Source organism: Lutra lutra, chromosome 11 (assembly GCF_902655055.1).
Source record: "Lutra lutra chromosome 11, mLutLut1.2, whole genome shotgun sequence".
Lineage (NCBI taxonomy): Eukaryota > Metazoa > Chordata > Mammalia > Carnivora > Mustelidae > Lutra > Lutra lutra.
In genome coordinates, this window is record NC_062288.1 from 64646698 (window position 1) to 64668658 (window position 21961).

The following is a 21961-nucleotide window of genomic DNA, read 5'->3' on the forward strand; positions in this document are numbered from 1 at the left end:
CTTAGTATTGAACTTTCAAACCCCAAGAAAGTTAAGGTGGAAACTTCCATCAGTGGGGGAAGGAGATTTGGGCCTTCAGCCTTAGATTTTGATTGATTATGCCTTTGACAGACTGATATGGAAAGAGAAACTTATTTTTAACCTGTTCAACATGGTTCATGTGAGAAAACAGATGTTTATAATAGGAAATCCTATTGTGTAGAGAGACTTATCAAGGCTCACTTACAAGATTTGAAGGCTTCTACGTCACAGGGCAGGTTTGATGTAAGGGGCATTGTGCCTCCTGTCTGGATTGAGTGATGACTGAGATGGCTAATCATTGCTATTATTAATGACCTCTTCTTAAAAGGCAAACAAAAGGAGGAAGTCTGGTGTCAGTATCAAGTCTGCTTTTATGACTGTTGAAGTATCATCACAATTACAGGCTGTATATGGGAACATAGTAGAAAGTAAATATTTTGGTAATCCCCTTGATTTTAGCCAACTAGAGAAACATGAAAGAATTAGTTTCATGATCATAATGGCCACATACTTTGTGTTGTTGCTAGTTACATGCAACTGGTGTTCTATAATGGTATGGTTTTCTACTTCATCAGTGTTGAGTATAGCATATCTCAGAACTCTCTGATGACTTGCTTGCTGTTTTAAAAATTTGAATACATCAGAATAGCAGCTAAGTAGAATACAATATACAAGTGGTGATGTGTAATTTTTTAAACTTCCCTTAAGTATAGCATATATGAAACAGTAATGGATACATTTAATATTATTTATGTATTCAAGAATAGAGATACTAAATAAATAAACAAAGAATTGATTAATTGAAGCTTCACTCTCACTGTATGCCACTCCCAAACCTTTGTGAAGCTGGATGTGGTTTAAATATAAATAAATAAGTGAAATTCAGGCAACCACAATGAGGAAAATAATGATCATCATCATCATCCTCCTAATGCCCACTGTTTTGATTCCTGGCTAAACGTGTATTTTTTTTTTTTTTTTGAGACTTTACTTATTTAGTTGAGAGAGTAAGAAAGAGATAGGGAACACGAGCAGGAGGAGCAGCAGAGGGAGAGGGAGAAGCAGATTCCTGGCTGAGCAGGGAGCCCAACAATGCGGGGGCCCCGATCCCAGGACCTTGATCCTGAGATTATGACCTGACCTACCCAGGAGCCCCAGAAATGTATTTATATTAATTTGATTTCCTTAAAATACCTTTACCCAACTTATTTTGAATCTACCAATTGCAAAGCGATGATTTTGATATCTGGAACATTGCATTCTTTTAGAAAGGTACATGTAGAAATTGGGGTGTCTTTCCTCTAAAACCAGTGCTCCTTCTGTGCTGTAACCACACACAGAGCTGCAGGCTTAGTTGGTCACTCTGGCCCGCTGTTTTTCATCTGGATATGTTTCTCAGAAACCCCCTTGGATTGCATCCTCATTATTCTACCTGGCTTTCTGTGGTGAAGTAGCCTTTCTTCTCATGTCTCTGCATTGGTATGCCCTGTACATCACTGCTAGACTCAGCCCACTGCTCTCTTGTCACACATCTACTTACATACTTTCTGTGGCTCTCTTTGCTCCTGGTTCAGTTTGGACTCCAGTGCCAGGCATTCAGTTGCTTGGCACCATCATATCTTCTTTCTCAAAATCAGTTTCTGTGACTCCCCAGCTTTCATACTTTGTCTGGGAAATCTGACTTTCCACGGTACACAGCTTCTTTGCATCAGGCCACAGCTAATAGTGTCTTTTTTTCTTCACCTAACATAGTGTCTTCTGTTTACCCCTCTATCCACCCTCCTTTAGGGCAGATCAATTCTCTTTCCCTCATTTATTCTGGCTTCCATTCCCTTGTGAATTTCACTTGGTGCTATGACACAATTTAGCTCTCATTATGTATTAAGATTTATTTATTTATTTTGGAGAGCGTGCACACACGAGTGGGGGGAGGGGCAAATGGAGAGGGAGAGAGAATCTCAAGCCAACTCCATGGAGCCCAAAGCAGGGCTCAATCTCATGATCATCAGATCACCACCTGAGCTGAAACCAAGAGTCGGTTGCTTAACTGACCACACCACAGAGGCACCCCACTTGTCTTGTATTCTAATAAATGTAAGGACAGATTCTTCTACATCCCCATAGAATTAAAGCTTAAATTAAGCATATAGTTGGATATAAGTATCTAGGGATTGCTTGATACCCCATTTATTTCCGTAGTGTTCCACACAATTGCAGATTCTACTCAAACAACTGTATAGTTTTATTAAAAAAGGAAGTATTCATCTTCCATTTTCATCACCGCTGTTTTTTGCAAGCAACCTCAAATATTATTGGGTTCTATAAGAGTGAAATCTGATCTCTCCTGCATGGATGGTAAACGATATAGATAGATCGATAGCCAGACCACCACACATGTATATATTTATACATATATTCATTCACATGTCCTGTAGTTCAAACCAGTAAATACAAAAATTTTTAATCTTACCAGTGATGAATATATGCAAGTGAAAACAATTATTAGGTACACTTCACCTATATTGATTTAGTCAAACTTGATAAAAATAGTGCTGAGAGACCTGAAGTAAAATAGACATATCCACCTATTTTCTGCTGTAGGCTTTCCAGAGGGTTGTAGGTCTCTAGGACAAGAAGGGTCACAAAACAAACCCAACACTTGGTACCACTAATCTAAGTTACTGCACTAAAAGTAGTAAACTAAAATCTATTTGGTACCATGTTTATAATTATGAAATACTGAAAGCAACCTAAATGCTAATAGTTAGAAAATACAAACTGTGGTTGTGAATAGGTACTATGTCAGACTGGGGTTCAAATCCACGCCCTCCCCCTTTTTAGAGCAAATACTTAACTAGCTCTACATCCTTAAGCAAATTATGGAACTGTCTAAGCATTGGTTTCCTTATCTATACAGTGGTGAACTAGACCAGACCCTAAGGACTGGCTCTGCTTTGAAGAGAGGTGAGAATGACCATTGAGATTTTATTTCAGCTTGCTTTCACTTTATAATCCTACGGAACCAGTAAACAAATGGTTCAGAGGGAGAACATGGGATTAAGAAAGTGAGAGAACTTGGCTCTCCAATGCCTTTTCTCATGAAGGCATGCCCAGAGTCTGATGGAAAACAGTTTGTGCAGGGCGAGGAATCTGCCAGTTCAGACAGAGGTGTTTAGAACCAGAGGTTCACTGCTTTTCCCACAGTTAGGCTGGAAGCAGGGCCATATCAGCATCTGAGTAGCTGTTGCACATGGAGTTTCTTTTTGCATTGCAGCTATGTCCTTTCCTGTACTATATTCTCTTTATTGCATATTTAAGTTTGGCTGTGGCCTACTACAAATGGTTGACTGAAGCACAATAATGAAAAATAATGAAAGCACAATTTAATGAAAAAAAATATATACTAAGGTTTTTCTTCCTCAAGAAGACATAATTCAAATTCTATTTTTCACACAAAGTAACTGAAAATTACCTTGCTTGTTTGGTCTCAGTGAAATAGACCACTTACTGAGCCTCCCATGGGTGTCTCCATCATCATTTTCAGGTTCAGGGTTTTGATATTTAGTTATCTATATCATCTGGAAGACCAAAATACTACTACTTACTACTACAAGTACAGAAGTACTAAACCATGTTTTAAAAATTGTATTATATCTGTGACCTCATTTGGGAACCACTTGTCAAAGGTGTGCAGTTGTTATGAGGATACCTTTTATATACCTCTCCAGATTCCTGTAAGGACTAATTGAGATACTGTATGTAAAATACCAAATGTGGAGCCGGGCATATGACAGTCACCTAAAAATTATTAGCTATTAGTACTACTACTGTTTTTTCAACAATAAGGTGCTATAAGTCACGGCATTATTTTATGGAACTCTTAGAAAAAAAAAACACTGTCAATTAAACTATGACATAGTATTTTTGGTCACTTAAGGTTTTTAATAAGTATTGAAGGAGCTCTTTTAGACTTATTAAAGCATACATTTTATCATCTGTTACTCTTGTGTCTGAATCAAGCAAATAAATTGGTTGAAGTGTTCTTGACACTTCTTCACATTCAAAATTTTATTCTCTTAACTCATCTTTAAACTCTAAATGTCATTGCTATCCACGTTTATCCACAAAACATTGTCCTATGTGCCGTGTGTGTGACCTCTGTGCCACAAAGAGCATTGTTGATGCAGCATTTAAGAGCATGCCACTGTTGCCCTCCTGATTTTTTTTGGAGCCTCTGATATCTATTTTAAATACTTTTCTTTTTGACGATCAAAGCCTTATTTTTTTTGCCCTCAGTTGAATCATATGTTGATGAAAGCTGAGTAGCTTCCATCCAGAGTTAACAGGAAATTTTAGGCAAATTGATGTTTATTGCTTGAACAGTAGTTCTATGTAATACATTAGTTAATCAAACCACATCTATTCCAGGGATTTGGTAACTTCTCCTACTTAAATTGTATTGGTTGGCACAGGATGGTAACCAATGTGCATGTATCTTAGTAACAAAATACAACACATTTTTTCTATCTGTATCTTCTTGTCTTACATCCTGGAAAGCACTTAGCTTTGGCTTTTGCAAGATAATATGAATTGTTGTCATTCTTCTGTCATGAATATTTGCTTCAGTAATTTCAAATTTATACTTCCTACTGCCCCGTTTCAACTTTTTTATTCAGTAAGTCATAGCATAATTTTATTTTTATTTTTTTTATTTTTTTTAATTTTTTTATTTTTTTTCAGCATAACAGTATTCATTATTTTTGCACCACACCCAGTGCTCCATGCAATCCGTGCCCTCTACAATACCCACCACCTGGTGCCCCCAACCTCCCACCCCCCACCCCTTCAAAATTCTCAGATTGTTTTTCAGAGTCCATAGTCTCTCATGGTTCACCTCCCCTTCCAATTTCCCTCAACTCCCTTCTCCTCTCCATCTCCCCTTGTCCTCCATGCTATTTGTTATGCTCCACAAATAAGTGAAACCATATGATAATTGACTCTCTCTGCTTGACTTATTTCACTCAGCATAATCTCTTCCAGTCCCGTCCATGTTGCTACAAAACTTGGGGATTCATCCTTTCTTTCCTTTTTTTTTTTTTTTTTTACAGCTTTATAAACATATATTTTTATCCCCAGGGGTACAGGTCTGCGAATCGCCAGGTTTACACACTTCACAACGCTCACCATAGCACATACCCTCCCCGATATCCATAACCCCACCCCCTCTCCCAACCCCCTCCCCCCATCAACCCTCAGTTTGTTTTGTGAGATTAAGAGTCACTTATGGTTTGTCTCCCTCCCAATCCCATCTTGTTTCATTTACTCTTCTCCTACCCCCTCGACCCCCCATGTTGCATCTCCTCTCCCTCATATCAGGGAGATCATATGATAGTTGTCTTTCTCCGATTGACTTATTTCGCTAAGCATGATACCCTCTAGTTCCATCCACGTCGTCGCAAATGGCAAGATTTCATTTCTTTTGATGGCTGCATAGTATTCCATTGTGTATATATACCACATCTTCTTTATCCATTCGTCTGTAGATGGACATCTAGGTTCTTTCCATAGTTTGGCTATTGTAGACATTGCTGCTATAAACATTCGGGTGCATGTGCCCCTTCGGATCACTATGTTTGTATCTTTAGGGTAAATACCCAGCAGTGCAATTGCAGGGTCATAGGGTAGTTCTATTTTCAACATTTTGAGGAACCTCCATGCTGTTTTCCAGAGTGGTTGCACCAGCTTGCATTCCCACCAACAGTGTAGGAGGGTTCCCCTTTCTCCACATCCTCGCCAGCATCTGTCATTTCCTGACTTGTTAATTTTAGCCATTCTGACTGGTGTGAGGTGATATCTCATGGTGGTTTTGATTTGTATTTCCCTGATGCCGAGTGATATGGAGCACTTTTTCATGTGTCTGTTGGCCATCTGGATGTCTTCTTTGCAGAAATGTCTGTTCATGTCCTCTGCCCATTTCTTGATTGGATTATTTGTTCTTTGGGTGTTGAGTTTGCTAAGTTCTTTATAGATTTTGGACACTAGCCCTTTATCTGATATGTCATTTGCAAATATCTTCTCCCATTCTGTCAGTTGTCTTTTGGTTTTGTTCACTGTTTCCTTTGCTGTGCAAAAGCTTTTGATTTTGATAAAATCCCAAAAGTTCATTTTTGCCCTTGCTTCCCTTGCCTTTGGTGATGTTCCTAGGAAGATGTTGCTGCGGCTGAGGTCAAAGAGGTTGCTGCCTGTGTTCTCCTCGAGGATTTTGATGGATTCCTTTCTCACATTGAGATCCTTCATCCATTTTGAGTCTATTTTCGTGTGTGGTGTAAGGAAATGATCCAATTTCATTTTTCTGCATGTGGCTGTCCAATTTTCCCAACACCATTTATTGAAGAGGCTGTCTTTGTTCCATTGGACATTCTTTCCTGCTTTGTCGAAGATGAGTTGACCATAGAGTTGAGGGTCCATTTCTGGGCTCTCTATTCTGTTCCATTGATCTATGTGTCTGTTTTTGTGCCAGTACCATGCTGTCTTGATGATGACAGCTTTGTAATAGAGCTTGAAGTCCGGAATTGTGATGCCACCAACTTTGGCTTTCTTTTTCAATATTCCTTTGGCTATTCGAGGTCTTTTCTGGTTCCATATAAATTTTAGGATGATTTGTTCCATTTCTTTGAAAAAAATGGATGGTACTTTGATAGGAATTGCATTAAATGTGTAGATTGCTTTCGGTAGCATAGACATTTTCACAATATTTATTCTTCCAATCCAGGAGCATGGAACATTTTTCCATTTCTTTGTGTCTTCCTCAATTTCTTTCATGAGTACTTTATAGTTTTCTGAGTATAGATTCTTAGTCTCTTTGGTTAGGTTTATTCCTAGGTATCTTATAGTTTTGGGTGCAATTGTAAATGGGATGGACTCCTTAATTTCTCTTTCTTCTGTCTTGTTGTTGGTGTAGAGAAATGCAACTGATTTCTGTGCATACTCTCCATAGATGCTGAAAAAGCATTTGACAAAGTACAGCATCCCTTCCTGGTCAAAACTCTTCAAAGTGTAGGGATAGACGGCACATACCTCAATATTATCAAAGCCATCTATGAAAAACCCACCGCAAATATCATTCTCAATGGAGAAAAACTGAAAGCTTTTCCGCTAAGGTCAGGAACACGGCAGGGATGTCCGTTATCACCACTGCTATTCAACATAGTACTAGAAGTCCTAGCCTCAGCAATCAGACAACAAAAGGAAATTAAAGGCATCCAAATCGGCAAAGAAGAAGTCAAACTATCACTCTTCGCAGATGATATGATACTCTATGTGGAAAACCCAAAAGACTCCACTCCAAAACTGCTAGAACTTGTACAGGAATTCAGTAAAGTGTCAGGATATAAAGTCATAGCATAATTTTAAAAAGATATCTTAAATGACAGTTCAATGGGAGAGTCTCAGCATCTGAGCATTGCACACATGTCAGTTGAAATGACAATATAAGAACAGTTTGGACAAAGATTGTGCATACACAGACACTGATAATGATAGCATTATTGGAGCCTGGAAGCCAGCAGTTGTTAGATTAAATACATCCCTATTTCAGAGATGTTAAAATGTGGGGGGAAAAATTCCTGGAATTGATGGAATGTAACTGTAAGTACAGACTAAAAATTATAATTATAGTCATTTTTTATTAAGAGGGAACCTCTGAGTAGTTTGAGTTGGGGACGAGAAAGTTACTGAAAAAGGCAAGGCCTTGGCTTTCCATCTTAGAGTAGACATTCTTGACCAGAAGCAGATTTCACGTAAATAGGAAAAAAACTTATTAGGCTGTTTTCCTTCACATCGTTGCTTATACCTGGTGTTTCTTGTGTTGTTGATTTTAGCCATTCTGACAGGTATGAGGTGGTAGTTTACTGTAGCTTTGATTTGTATTGCCCTGATGATCAGTGATATTGAGCATCTTTTCATGTACCTGTTGGCCATCTATATGTCTTGGGAAAATGTTTGTTCACGTCTTCAAATGGGAGAAGATATTTGCAATGACATATCTGATAAAGGCTTGGTATCCAAAATACATGAAACACTTATAAAACTCAACATAAAAAATGAATAATCCAGTTAAAAAATAAGCAGAAGACTTGATCATACTGAAGTTTTACTTTCCTCCAAGTTGACTACTTTAACAAGGATAAATATTACTTATATTTTGTACTTATGTCTCCCTGTGTTGGATTCTATAGTAGAAAATTTAATGGACAAATTTAATTGACTTGTGGTTTATTTCACATAGCACTGGAATGAACTCAATGTATATATTGATTTTTGCACCAAACTAATGGGAAACTACCTTATTATGTAGACAAGTGTAAAGACCTATCTTGAATAACTTATTGGCAGGTAATTCTTGATGTTCTTCTAGGAAGGAGGCTAAAACAAAATCATTTGAAAAGCACTTTACCTGTACCTTTTTCCAAATACATTCTGTTTTCCTCATCATATTTTTGTATATATCCTTATGTTATTACTTGAGTGAAAGTTACTTGAAGATAAAATGCCTATCTGATTTTAACCTCACAATATTTAGTGTAATGTCTTGTATCAGCCCACTCTAAATAAATATTCATAAAATAAATGAATGACTATATTGATTCAAATTAGTGCTTTATTAAATAGACAAAGACATTTAAAATTACAAACAATATAGGGATAAACATACTATCTTGTAAATAATAACTATTGAACTTTGAGATTTGTGCTGTTGTATTTCTGTTACCTTAGCTTGATCACTGTAAAAAATGACACTAACATTGAATGATGTGCCATTCAGTAACTTCAGATATCACTCTAAATACCTTATCTCCTTTCTTCTCCAGAATTCTGTTTAAAAGAAAATAGAAATAGAAACCTAGTATGTGGACCTTCTTGTAGCTGTTTCAGATCCATTAGCCTTGACTGAGAAAGAAGTAGGTAGTCACATCTTAAAATAGTGAAGCTACTGGGTGGTTCTGAAGAATCCAAACTAATTAAAGGGAGGAGAGAAAAACAGAAAGAAAAGGATCCTGTACATCTTCACATTTAAATCAGTGGTTTCATGTATTTTTGGACAATTTCCCCTGAGTTTGGTCATTCCTTGTTCTTTGAGATTGCTAAGAACACAGCATCATCAGGGGAGGAGTTGATGCCTTTACTTTGTTCACATGGTCCTTCTCGTGTCCTGACTTTGTTAAGGTTCCCCAGACTCCATCAGATATGTGGGTATGTAGGGAGTCTGTAACCCCATGTGTCTTACGATTTTATTATAGGAGTGGCTGCTCCAAGTATTCATAATAGTGGGTCCCTGAAACAAGCAACTATAATTCAGACTCATCAGAGTCAAGTCTGACCATTGTTATGTTTTCAGGGGACATGGTGTCCTAAGACCATCCCTAGGTGTTAGTTTCAGTAGTTTTGCAGGTACGAAAGCTTTGATGAATTCTTCCGAAAGTATGACTATCTAAACTGGCATAGATCATATGGAGTAAAATCTTATTTAATTTTATGCAGATTATTCATTGGACTCCAGAAGCTGATTTAAATTTTGGTTCTGTGAATATGTTAATTTTGCCCATAAATTTTCTGGGAGAAGACCTCATATGATATTTTCTAAAACCCAGTTTAGTAAAAGGAGCCTAAGATGATCTGATACCAGTAGATTACAAGACATAAAATGAAATGGGAAAGAAGTGCTCTGTAGCATAGTGGTCAAGATTTATTTTTTAATTTCATTAATTTTCTTTGGATGAAAGTAACTTCTATTTACTTAAAAACAGCAAACAAATACACAAACATATATGCCATCCCATCTAAGTAACTACATATATTAAGCAGTTGTGGTGGTTTACAGTGTGATCTAATGCTGATCTCTGAAAATATTACTTGTGTTTTCACTGGCTATTATGACAGATACTAATTTTCAATGTAATGTTAGGAAAAGGTTACCAAATTTAATTCTTCTCTGAAACCTGTATTCGTGAATTTCTCCTTCCTATCTCCACCCTTCACAAGTCCCTCATTTTTGACATGGAGCTGTGTAAAGTTCTGTTCTTTATCCTCAAAAATCTAGAGCATGGGGATATAAGGAGCAGGGGATTTAGAGCCACATAGCTCTGGATTCCATCACAGCTCCTCCTCTTAATAACTGTCATTTCTGGTGAAATACTCTATATGTAGCCTTAGTCGGAAGTTGCAATGTCTACCTTCATAGGATAGTAGTAAGAATTAATCAAAATAATAATTGTAAAATTTTCGGCATATATTCTAGCACACAGGAGGTTTTTACTCTTTTTGCTGCCGTTGCTGTTATTTCTGGGGCTATTATTTGTGGGAACCAGCCCAGAAAAAGAAACCTTTTAGAGAGAACTCTTACAAGTAAGAATGATAGCATGGAATTAAGTATATACAGTTGCTAAATATGTCTCAAATCTGCAAGTATCTGGCAAAGGAAATTAGTTTTCTGGTTTTTAACTGATGAGGAGACTGAGACCCAGACAACTAAAATAATTTTCCTAGAGACAAACAGTTCATAAGGAAAGCTTCCATAGTTCAGCCTGGGTCTTCTGACTTCTAAGCCAATGCAATTTTCATGATCTGTGCTGACTCTTACATGGAAATTATAAGTAAGCATAAGTCATTAGCTTGAAATGGCAAAAAGTGAAGGATAGTGATGCATGTTAGTCAGGCTAATGACCTCGGTGGGAAAAGCAGCATCAAACTCAGGACTCACCTTCTTGGGTTTCACTTTCTTGGGCCTCTGTTGTCCCCTATATTGTACCTTCAAAGAAATTATTTTTATATATTTGTTTCTAGTTATTTTCAGTGGAATAATTAGTCAAAATTAGCTAATCTACCATTGCTAGAAGCAGCTTTCCTCTGGAATCTTTATTATCAATTTGATTTTTCAGTCTTAATTTTTTTTGTAATTTGCTTCTGAATAGTGCATGTTGATCAGGAGCTTTTCCTGAAGCAATTGTTAGTGCTTAGTGAAGGTGGGCTCCAATGGACATCACTGATGTTTTATTTTAAAACTGAGTATGACTGGGAGCACCTGGGTGGCTCAGTTGGCTAAATGTCTGACTTCAGCTCCCATCATGATCTGAGGGTACTGGGATTGAGCCCTACGTCAAGGTTCCGTGCTCAATGGGGAGTCCCTTCTCCCTAGATGTTCCATTCATACTCTCTCTGTATCTCTCTCTCTCAAATAAATAAATAAATAAATAAATAAATAAAAAATGAATATGGCTGGGGCATCTGGGTGGCTCAGTGGGTTAAAGCCTCTGCCTTTGGCCCAGGTCATGATCCCACGATCCCGGGATCGAGCCCCTCATTGGGTTCTCTGCTCAGCAGGGAGCCTGCTTCCTCCTCTCTTCTCTCTCTGCCTGCCTCTCTGCCTGCTTGTGGTCTCTGTCTGTCAAATAAATAAATAAATCTTTAAAAAAGAAAAAATGAATATGGCTATCCAGGATCAAGTTTTATGATAATTCAAGTAATCTACTGTAGATAACATTGGGGTCAGAATGGGAGTACAGTTCCAATGCAAAACATAAGCTTAAGAAAACAGGATCAGAGTACATTGGTTTGAAACAACCTCAGGCTTTCTGGTTGTATTGCAGATAAACTCTATGAAGGTCACTTGTCTTCTGTTTGCCAGAGTTTTTAGATTGTCATCCATTAGGAAGCAGAGTGCTTCATTTTTCACAAAGCAGTGTTGATAAGCCCAGTACCCTGTTCTGCTTTGGGTTGAAATGTGAATTAGACTTCAACAGCTTTTGAATCATGGCAAAGAAGTAGAGAACTCCAAAAATGCAATAAATCACTTCAGTTTAAATTATTAAAATGCCATAGAGGCCAGACAGCTTGGTGTCATTCTTTTTTTTAATTCTTAAAGGTTTATGTTTATTTTTTGGTCATTTCCCCCTATTTTTTAGAATTTTAATTCCAGTATAGTTAATATACAGTATTCTATTAGTTTTAGGTGTACAATATAGTGAACCAATAATTCTAGACATTACTCAGTGCTCATTACCATATATGTACTTTTAATCCCCTTCAGCTTGGTATCATTTTTAAAAAATTATTTTTATTGTGTTTTAAGTTCAAAGGGACTTTTCAAAGGTAAATAGCTCAACATTTTGAACCCTCTGCATGAGAGGAAGATTCACTGAATACAAGTCTATTCTTCGGAAATATCCTGAACCTAGATAAATCCTGAAAAATTCTCTTGTGTTCTAAAATGTATAATTTACAGATATAGCACTAAGTTTTATTTGTACTTGGGTTTGCAGTGACCCTTCCTGTGGTTATTTTTAGCTTATCTTTGCTGAGTATGACACGATACTATGTAATACAAAGTATTAATGACTGTAAGACTCCCTGGAGCAATCATAAATACCAAAGACTTCTCATTGTGAATCCTTTACATCTATTCAGGAGGAATTTTATTCTTTTTGATACAGTTTTATTTTTCAGATAAATGAATATGCTGTAAAGGTTATTTTACTTCAAATTTATAATGTAAGATATTTCTGATAGTTTTTACCCCCTTAGCTGAAACCTGGATAATGGCTACATAGTCTCCATTTACTGCTTTAGACAGAGCTCCTCTTTTACCTTTCTTCTCTCCCTTAGAACTGACAAAGTGCACAGTTAGTAACTGCATTTTGTGTCCCCCCCCCATACTACTATAGTTAAGGTTGTGGTAGTGTTTCCATTATAAACATAAATCTGCAGACGTTTATAATTTGAATAACAATTTAAAGATGTTACTTTGTACATTGTATTTCAATGGTGTGTTTGTATTTTCTAATTTTTTAAAAAGTAGGATTGAATATATGTGCTTTTTTTCATAGTATCTTCTACTTACAATTTCTGAGTGCCTTATCATTCACATTGGCATGGCAAATAGTGTTATTCCTGTTCTGTGGAGACCTCACATGTAGCCCACAGAGATTAAATGATTTATCTGAGATCATACAGTGAAGGGGCAGTTGAGGTAAATAAGGTTAAGTCAGAACCTAGTATCCTAGGGGCAGCTGACTTCAACTCGGTTGTCTTAATACATAGGTGTTCTGAGAATACTCTTCTGGTTTACTTTTTCCCTTGGGTTACTTTGGTTGATACACTAGGAAATTAACTTTACAAATGTGGTCAAACTTGCTGCTTCTCACTGTTTCTCATAAGCCACTTTCTTGTGCGGTTATTTAGGCATAGTGACCAGCGCAGAGTAGCAGGGCAGGTAGAGCAGAAGTCAGAAACTCAGCCATGGCTGCCTGCTCTCCGGGTAGCAGAAAGCATAGCTCAGAGGACTGACTTTAGTCAGGAGGAGAAACAGATTGGAGAGGCCAATGCCTTGAATTTTAAAAGCTGGCTCATGGAAATGGGACGTCACACTGGTACAGAGAGGCATCGGGGACCAGCATGGTGTATAGCAGCCTCCACACCAGCAGACGAAATGTGAACGCTAAGGACTGGGAAGTCTTGTTGGGGGAAGCATGCAGCACATAGGCTGGCATTACACAAGTCAAGCAGCCGGGTCACACCTGTTGGGTCCAGTTCCTTAGAGGGCATTTGGTAGGACCAAGGCAGCCCCAGTCCATCAAGTAGTGACAGAAGCAGGCTCCCAGTGTAGGGGCTCAGGCAGCAAGGACTAAGACAAAAGTAAAATTACTGCATAGGGTTGAGCCAAGACCTTGGGAGCAAAAGAAAACCCTAATTATCAATACTAAACTAGATGAAATAAGTACCAAAAAAAAAAAACACCCCTAATAAAAAAATCAACTTCTAATACGGACAGAGGTTTTAAAGAAGATAAAAACAGAGTAACATGTACATTTAAATTTATTTTTTTATTTTTAAAAGATTTTATTTAGTTATTTATTTTAGAGAGAGAGAGCCTAAGCATGAGTGAGGGGTGGGGTGGCACAGGGGGAGAGAATGAAGCCAACTCCCCACTGAGCAGAGAGTCTGACGGGGGTGGGAGGGACTATCCCAGGGCCCTGAGACAAGGACCTGAGTCGAAGGCAGATGCTTAACCTACTGAGCCACCCTGGTGCCCCTTAAATTTATTTACATTTTATTTACTTACTACCTGCTGTTGTTTTCTAAAAGCCACACATGGGATAGCTAGGATTTGAAAACTAAAATCAGTTCTTACTGAAGTACACATGCTTTGTATTTTCTCCCCTTCCAGCTACTTCTAGCACAGTTTCCCCAAAATTAAGAATTTTATTCCACTCTTACAATTAGAAGAGGCAAAATTATTAGTACAATTGATACTCAGCTATAAAGGATAAAGGTTAGGTGTGTGCATAGTGTGTGTGTGTGTGTGTGTGTGTGTGTGTGTGTATGTGTGTTTGTAGACATTAAAACTGAACATTAAACTTGTTAATTTGAGAGCTGTAAATAAAGGTGGTGGATTCAAACACCAAAAAAATGGTTAAAATAGCTTACCTTTAAGGTGCTTCTCACATTTGAAGATTCTGCATTTCCACATATTTTTGTCTCACATCTCATGAGGTTAAGTATGCTATGTGTTTGATCAGCAAATTATCACATTGCATTTTTATTTAACAAAACTCCCATTTCAAAGTCTCTTCATTTGTCTCATAAACATTCCTTTTTTTTATTGTTATGTTAGTCACCATACAGTACATCATTAGTTTTTTTTTTTTCATTTTGAAGAGTTTTTTTATTGTTTTTTTAAAATTTTCTTTCTTTTTAAAAATTTCTTTTCAGTGTTCCCAATGTCATGTTCCAGGATTCATTGTTTACATATAACACCCAGTGCTCCATGCAATATGGGCCCTCCTTCTTACCCTCTATTATCATTTTGAATTTACTTAAAAATATAGTCCTTCTAAATAATAGTCCTATATTTTAGTAGCAATTCTTCTGAAGTATTGGCATTATGCCTCATTATATTAAAGAAATATCCATGCCAACTACCTAAACATGACATGGTTTTTTACTTGATCTGCAAGTTGGCAGTAAGAGAGGAAATTCATAGTATCTCTATGTTAACTAAATGCCATATCAACTTAAATTATCTAATAATGCTACTGTAATCTACTTATTGAAATAGTAGTTTGCTTAGACAAATAGTCTATAAAATAGTAGGAACTGTTTTAATGCTGCAATGACCACAGCCCCCACAAATGCATAATTATACGCAAAGATCTTACCTTTTAATACTCCAGAGTTCTTTGTCAGTGGCTCCAAAAGCAACTTGAAAATATATTCTCTGGTTCACTTGGTTTACTATTTTGTCTTAAACCCATTATCTTGAAATACAAATTCAGTTTTAGGTAGTGGTCTAGTTTAGATTTGGGTGGTTACGTAATGTCTTTGTGGTAACTAATGGTTTATTATTCTTCAGTGGTTTGGGGTGGGAAGCGTTTTCACAGTCTTTGACATCTCTTGAAATGATTTTCAAGATCACTGTAATTAATTTGTACCCTAATTTGGCCAGTAGTATCTATAATGGCTCAGTAGGGTAAAAACCCTTAAGTTTGGCAATTATTGGGAAGTTCTCCAGTGGACATACATGGAATTCGCACTTAAGTGTAAAGAACCAACTCCATAGGTACAGAAGGAAGACATGTGGCGAGTATGGAAAAGGTCCAGAGTTTAGTCATCTGGTCGCTCATTGTGAATCAAGAGTTGAGGCAGGTGCCAAGAGATCAGAGGCAACCAAAGGCCAGGCTGGCGGGGAGAATTCGCAGTAAATGGGAGGGATGGCTGTTTCCTACCCTGCATTTCCAACCCCAGCCTGGTGTCTTGGGGGTCAGTTTGGGGTTCTCTAGTTAGCTGTATAAATTCTTAAGTATTTAAAATTGGAACTCATTCAAATACAGTTGTCAGGATGGAGAGAAAACTTGAAACCATGTTTATATAGGGAAGAGCCGGAGGAACTGAGGCTATTTATTCTGGAGGAGAGGGTACAGAATTGCTGTCTTCATAGATATAAAGGGCTATCACGTAGAAGAGAGGTTAGATTTATTGTGCATGGCTCTGGAGGGTAGACTCAGGGCCAACGGGGCAGGTTTTGGCTCACTATAAAAATAGCTTTCTGAAGGTTACGCATGTCCCTGAAAGGAGTGAACTGCCTCCAAAAGTAGTAATTTTGAACTGTGAAGACAACCATGCCTGTGCAGATGGTTGCTATTGCAAACAAGGTCCTAGGAAAATCCCACAAGACTGGACTCCAAAGTCCTCCCAACTTAGTTCTGTGTCTTAACAATCTCTCTGTCCAGCTAACACATTTCTTGATCACCCTCTATTTATCAAGCATAGTGCTAGGGGTGCGGAGAACTCCAGGCATTCTCGTGGGGAAACCAAATATGCAGCCGTCACTACAGCACAGGGTGAGAAGTAACCTAATCCAGTTTGGGTATTTGAAAGTTGGCTTACCTGTTAAGGTTGAGGATGGAACAGTGCTAACAGTAGGCTTCCCAGGGGTTTCATCCGAGTCTCAGGTTTCTTACCTCTTATATAAGGGGCTTTGATTATTCTATAGCATTCTATATAAATAAATTCATTCAGTGTTTTCCTTTATAGTTTCATTTTGATTGTCATACCTATGGTGATCTGGGTTTTACCAATCTCTGGGTGCAAATGGCATTGGTAACAATACCAAGATTTCACTTAGGCTTGCCTATTGTGCTGCTTAGGACCTCCAAACCTCTATGAAAATCTTACACAGCTATCTCCAAGACTCCTTGGCAATGCCCAATGGGAGCTCATGAGCTGACTCCTCCTGCTTCTTGCTGTCTTTTTATCTGAATCCATCTGAGTGTGGTGCCTCCTCATGCCAGTCCTGCTGGTGCTGGTACCCTCTATGACGGGGTCTCCACCCGGCATTGGTATTACTAGGATGGCAGCCTTCATGGTACTAAGGTGGCATTGTACTTCTTGAGGTCTGCACTATAGCACAACCATACTAGTCCCAGCAAAAATGGGGTCTGTGGCCCACTTCCTCACTTTGTGTCATTTTTTGGTCACTTGGACAGTGAAGTGGTTCTAGATAGGCTTGTGTCTCAAAAATTCCTCTTGAAATAAACTCCTCTGGTTTCCACCTGCAACCCTAAGACTGTGGGTCTAGTAACTGAGAGAGACACTAGGGTTTTCCTTTCATTCCAGTTTCCCCCAAGATCTCCAAAGGTCCTCCTTGTGCTGGCCAGTTCTCCTTCAGTAGAAAGATGAAGCAAAATGAACTATAATCCTGGCAGCTTTAGGATCCAGATCATCAAATATACCTATACCTGAGATTATTAGTGTTATTGTTATTTATGCCTTATGTGTGGCATAGGACTAAATGATTTTCATATACCATCTCATTTAATCACCTCAGCCTTTGGAGCTGCAGACTCTTAGTATCCTCATTTGTAGATAAGGATGAGGCTAAGAGAAATTAAGTAACTTGCTCAAGGTCAAACAGCCATCAGAGCTAGAATTCAAAAACCAGACTGGTAGGAAATATTTCTAGAAACCAAATTCTCAACAGGCCCCCAACACTGGGACATAAACACTTCCATCTTATAAACTGTTTAGCGGTAAAGTGCCTACTTTGCTCATTTGTTGTCTCTGCGTAAATTCAACATTAGTTTTTGCTTCCAGGGCTGGGAAGAAACCGTGGATGCTGCCATTTCCCACCTCTTAAAGACTTGCCTATCAAAGAGTTCAAAAGAGCAGGCTTTGAGCCTCAGCAGTCAGCTGAACATACCCAAAGACACAAGCCGACTGAAGAAACATATCGCCTTGCTCTGCGATAGATTAGCCAAAGGTGGACGTCTCTGCTTAAGTACGGATGCAGCGGTTCCGCAGACCATGGTTATGCCAGGTAAGAGCTTTGTCCGTGCTCCCTAAACATGACTACTTTTCACAAATTAAAGGAATGTGCCTGAGGTTGTATTTGAGGTTTGCATTTCATATTAAAGTGATGATAGCCAAGAAAATTGCTTTCACATTTCCCCTCAGATATCCCAGGGTAACCACTTGGATAAATATTCTTGGGGTATTTGCTTGCTAGACATTTCTAGAATGATATGTCTTTTTTCTGCCCTCTGCTTTTAAATATATGATCCACTTTGTCTTGCTTCTAACCAATAAAAAGTGGATTAAAGAATAAAACTATTTTTAAGGAAAAGTTTTACTGAATGTGGTCTCGCGATACCATATTTCATAAATGTAAATAGTATAATACAAGCAGCTAATGTAATCCAGATGAGTCCGCACTGCTCTTTGCTTGGATTGTGGTCATCAGAATAAGGTGGGGGGAAGAGAAGAAGACTAGGATCAGGGTATGTGAACAGGCTGCAGAGATGTGGCACCTACAGGCCAAGGAGAGAGAGAGACCCAGCTTGCCCCAACATGAGCAGTCAGTGCTGGCCATGGGCGTCTCAAGTCAGCCCTTTCCATGGTCAGAGAGGCTAAGAATCGATGGTGCTGCACTTGGGTCCCTCAGAGGCAATAGCTCCCTTTTAGTGTCTGTCTTTATAGCAATAGCAAGGAATATAAAGTAAACACATTAATTCAGTGCAACAGCTGTAGTTTCTATTTCCTTCTAAAGCAAGGACCATGGTATGAGAAGTGCTGTGGTTTTCTCTTCTTCCTTCTTACATGCCTTGTGTGCCCCTCCCCACCATGCTGGTGCTCTTCCTCTTGCTTCCTTTTCCCCTCAATCAGCATTCCTAGAAGTAAAAAGGAATGCAAGCAAAAACTTAAAAAGATAAACATGGAGACAGCATAGCATAATCTAATAAGCACAGACTCTGGAGGCAGACAGACCAGTGTTTGGGTCCTGCCTTTTTCCCTTACTGCTTATGTGACCCTGGATATATTAGTTAGCTTTCCAGAGTTTTAGTTTTCTTCCTTTTAAAAGTAGGTGTAATAATGCCTTCCTTGTTACTGGGGCCTTAGATGTTCATAAAGCGCCTAGCACAATGCTTGGGATAGAGACACACTCAAAAAGTAAAGCTGTAATTCTTACCATTGTTATAGATATACATATAATTCAGTCTATCATTTGGGGGTGGGAGAATAGCTGGTTTGGCATCATAAGTTGCTGTCTTCCATGGTTTGAAATCTTTTTTTTTTTTTACCTTATTTACACTTGGATAGAACCTAACTTTTATTCCAAAATATTCCAGATATGACATTTCAGAATAGAAATGTCTTTCCATATAGAAACAGTTGTAATATAGTTTATCTCAGTTTAGCCCCTCTTCATCTTTCCCTTGTTATCTTTCCTTAACTGGTCCTTTGACCTCTACTCATCTGTCTTTGTACCCTATTACAGGATTATTTTCATTAGAAATAAATATTTAGTCTTAATGAGATAGTAAGCGAAAAATATTTACTATGCTCAGCACTCAGTACATAGCTCTCCCTCCTTCCTCACCAGTTGAAGAAACAAAGGAAGCTTGAAAGAGAAGGACAAATATATACAAGAGAAAACTTAAGAAAGAGATGGGATCGGCCCCCTGACTGGCTAGCATACCTACCTGTTAGTGCCTGGGCAGCCCTGCCCTTTTTTCTCTGCCTCCCTGCCCGATTCTCTTCGAGAATGGCCAGTGGCAATGCTGTGAGCAAAGACTTTGACACCTGGAGAGAACATATGCTCCCTTGGTCACATTTATTGATTATGAAACTTTAGTCATTTGCTTAAATAACTAGGTTTAGAAGCAGCTTGAGGGCCATGTCCATGTAAGCTCTTTTGGTGCAAAATTTTTCAGTGTGTGGAAGGAAGGAGCACAGGAAAGGAGGAAGAGAAGGGAGGGAGGGAGAAATGAAAAAATGCAGGTAGATGGAAAATGTTATTGTTCCCCAACCAGGAGTCTATAAGCCAGGCCTGTGCCTCTCAAGCCTAGTCTAGCCGAGGTCAGTCCACTGGGGAGACTGAGGCTTTGTGCATCTGTGCTGCACTGTCATGGGCTTCATTGCTTCTACTTGACCCAGTTTTTGACTCTGGTTTAGTGATTCTCTGTCCCGCTTGCTTTGATCTAATTATAGTAGTGAGTTTTAAAAAAGTGTTAAATCAGCGCTTTCATTAACATGCTCCATTACCACCTATAATATATTTTCCTCCCTAGAAATCAAAATTTTCACCCACTTATTTCTGTACTTAGCACATTTCTGAGGTAGAAGAAACATATAAAATTATTACTGTTTATAAACAGAAAGCAGATTTAGGAAAAGCTAGATAACTTGCCCAGATTTACATGGTGACCAGAAGTGGTCAGTCTAGAATCCAGATCTAGCCCACTGTGCTTCCCTCTAGACCACACAGACCATAGTGGCACAAATACACTTCCAGCCTGAACTTCCTTCTCTGTAAGCTGTGCTTGATCTGGCCTTCTTCTCTCTTAAACCAGTCTAGCAGTGTGGGAGGAAAAGGGCAGAAACAGTTTCATACAGTGTCTTGTCTTTGCTATGAGGAATATGTTAAAGATTGATCTTCATTTTGTTCTTCATTTCTGTTATCTACGTAGGTGCCATGATCCTCATCATCACAGAGATAATAAGAAATACTCTGTTACTGCAAGCCAGTAATTGTGCAATTTATAGAGTTAGTGTAGCTGTCATAGTTGTTTCAGAATACACGAAGGGAAAGTAGCATATTAGAAAGGAGTGGGTTACTGAACGCGGAAGCCTACAAGCATTTTTCACAGACATGATCTTTTTTTAAAAGCTGGGCAGGATCTCAGAAATCATCTGGTTCACCTCCCTCTCTTAACAGCTGAGGTAACTGAGGCTTAGGAAGATGAAGTGACTTAGTGGTTGGTATTACAAGGCAGGAGTGTGTGTCATTTTACCATGTTCCCTATTAAATGGCAGATGGATAAACATCTCAGAATAAAAAACCCTTGGTCTTTTCTAGCCTCATGACTTTATGGGCCCGGCACCTTGGATGTGCCCTTTCTTTGCTCCAGTAAAGGCCATGATGACAACATCCTCCCTGGCATCCACAGTTTGAAAATCTTTCCCACTGGGAATTACCTTATGGACTTTTTGCCTCACATTTCTCCTGTTTGCCTTTATCAACCTTCAGATGCTCTATCAAGATTTAGCTCACCCTTTTCTGGGTATATATCTATTTTTAATTGTAGAATAATTAAACTTCCCTGTCTCCTACCTGTAGCTCTGATATTTGCTTTTTTTTTTCTGCTGGAGAATACTGCACTTTCATTAAATGTCCTTTCTCTAATCTCAGCTGTGTGCATCCCCTTAGAGCAAGAGTCATAGAGGGCCACCAGGGTGGTGTTTTAAAAAAATTGAAATGTGAATGCCTTTAGTGGTCTAGCTGGCTTTGTGATATGTTTGTTGCCTGCTCTGTCCCTGAGAATTTGCCGATGGTTAGAGGTTTCCTTTTATGACCTCAGTGTCTAGGGTGATATTTCACTGACCCTAATTACAGCTAAGACTTGACTCTGTCAAGCACATATGTAAGACTTAATGCACACGTAGATGGGCCTAAATTACAGTATTTGGAGATGAGTCATTTTAACCTCATGAATACTGGAACTTTTTGCCATTTCTGTATGGGTTTTTTTTTCCTTTTTTTAAAGACTTTATTTATTTGAGAGAGAGTGAGGGACCACAAGAGAGAAAAATACCAGTGGTGGGAGAGGCAAAGGAAGAGGGAGAAGCAGGCTCCCTGCAGATCAGGGAGCCTGATGCAGGGTTTGAGGACTCCAGGATCCCAGGACTCTGAGATCATAACCTGAGCTGAAGGCAGATGCTTAACCAACTGAGCCACCCAGGTACCCCGTCTGTATAGATTTTTAACCTTTATGTGTCTCAGTGATGCTTTGCCCTGCAAGAAGTGGAGGGGTTTATGATGGCCCATCAGATGGAAGCTTGAAGAGATGGTGTGGGGCCATAGCAGGTCAGGCAGAGCAAACTGAGCAAG

At 38.6% G+C, this 21961-nt stretch overlaps 1 protein-coding gene across 1 annotated transcript in view; it reads left to right on the top strand.

The window, feature by feature from the left end:
* Positions 1 to 21961, top strand: part of BBS9 (Bardet-Biedl syndrome 9) — a 458887-nt gene that overhangs the window by 368740 nt on the left and 68186 nt on the right. Inside the window, exon 21 of the mRNA XM_047694605.1 lies at positions 17668 to 17890. Within this exon, the coding sequence (XP_047550561.1) occupies positions 17668 to 17890 (223 nt within the window). The remainder of the gene's footprint in view (positions 1 to 17667; positions 17891 to 21961) is intronic.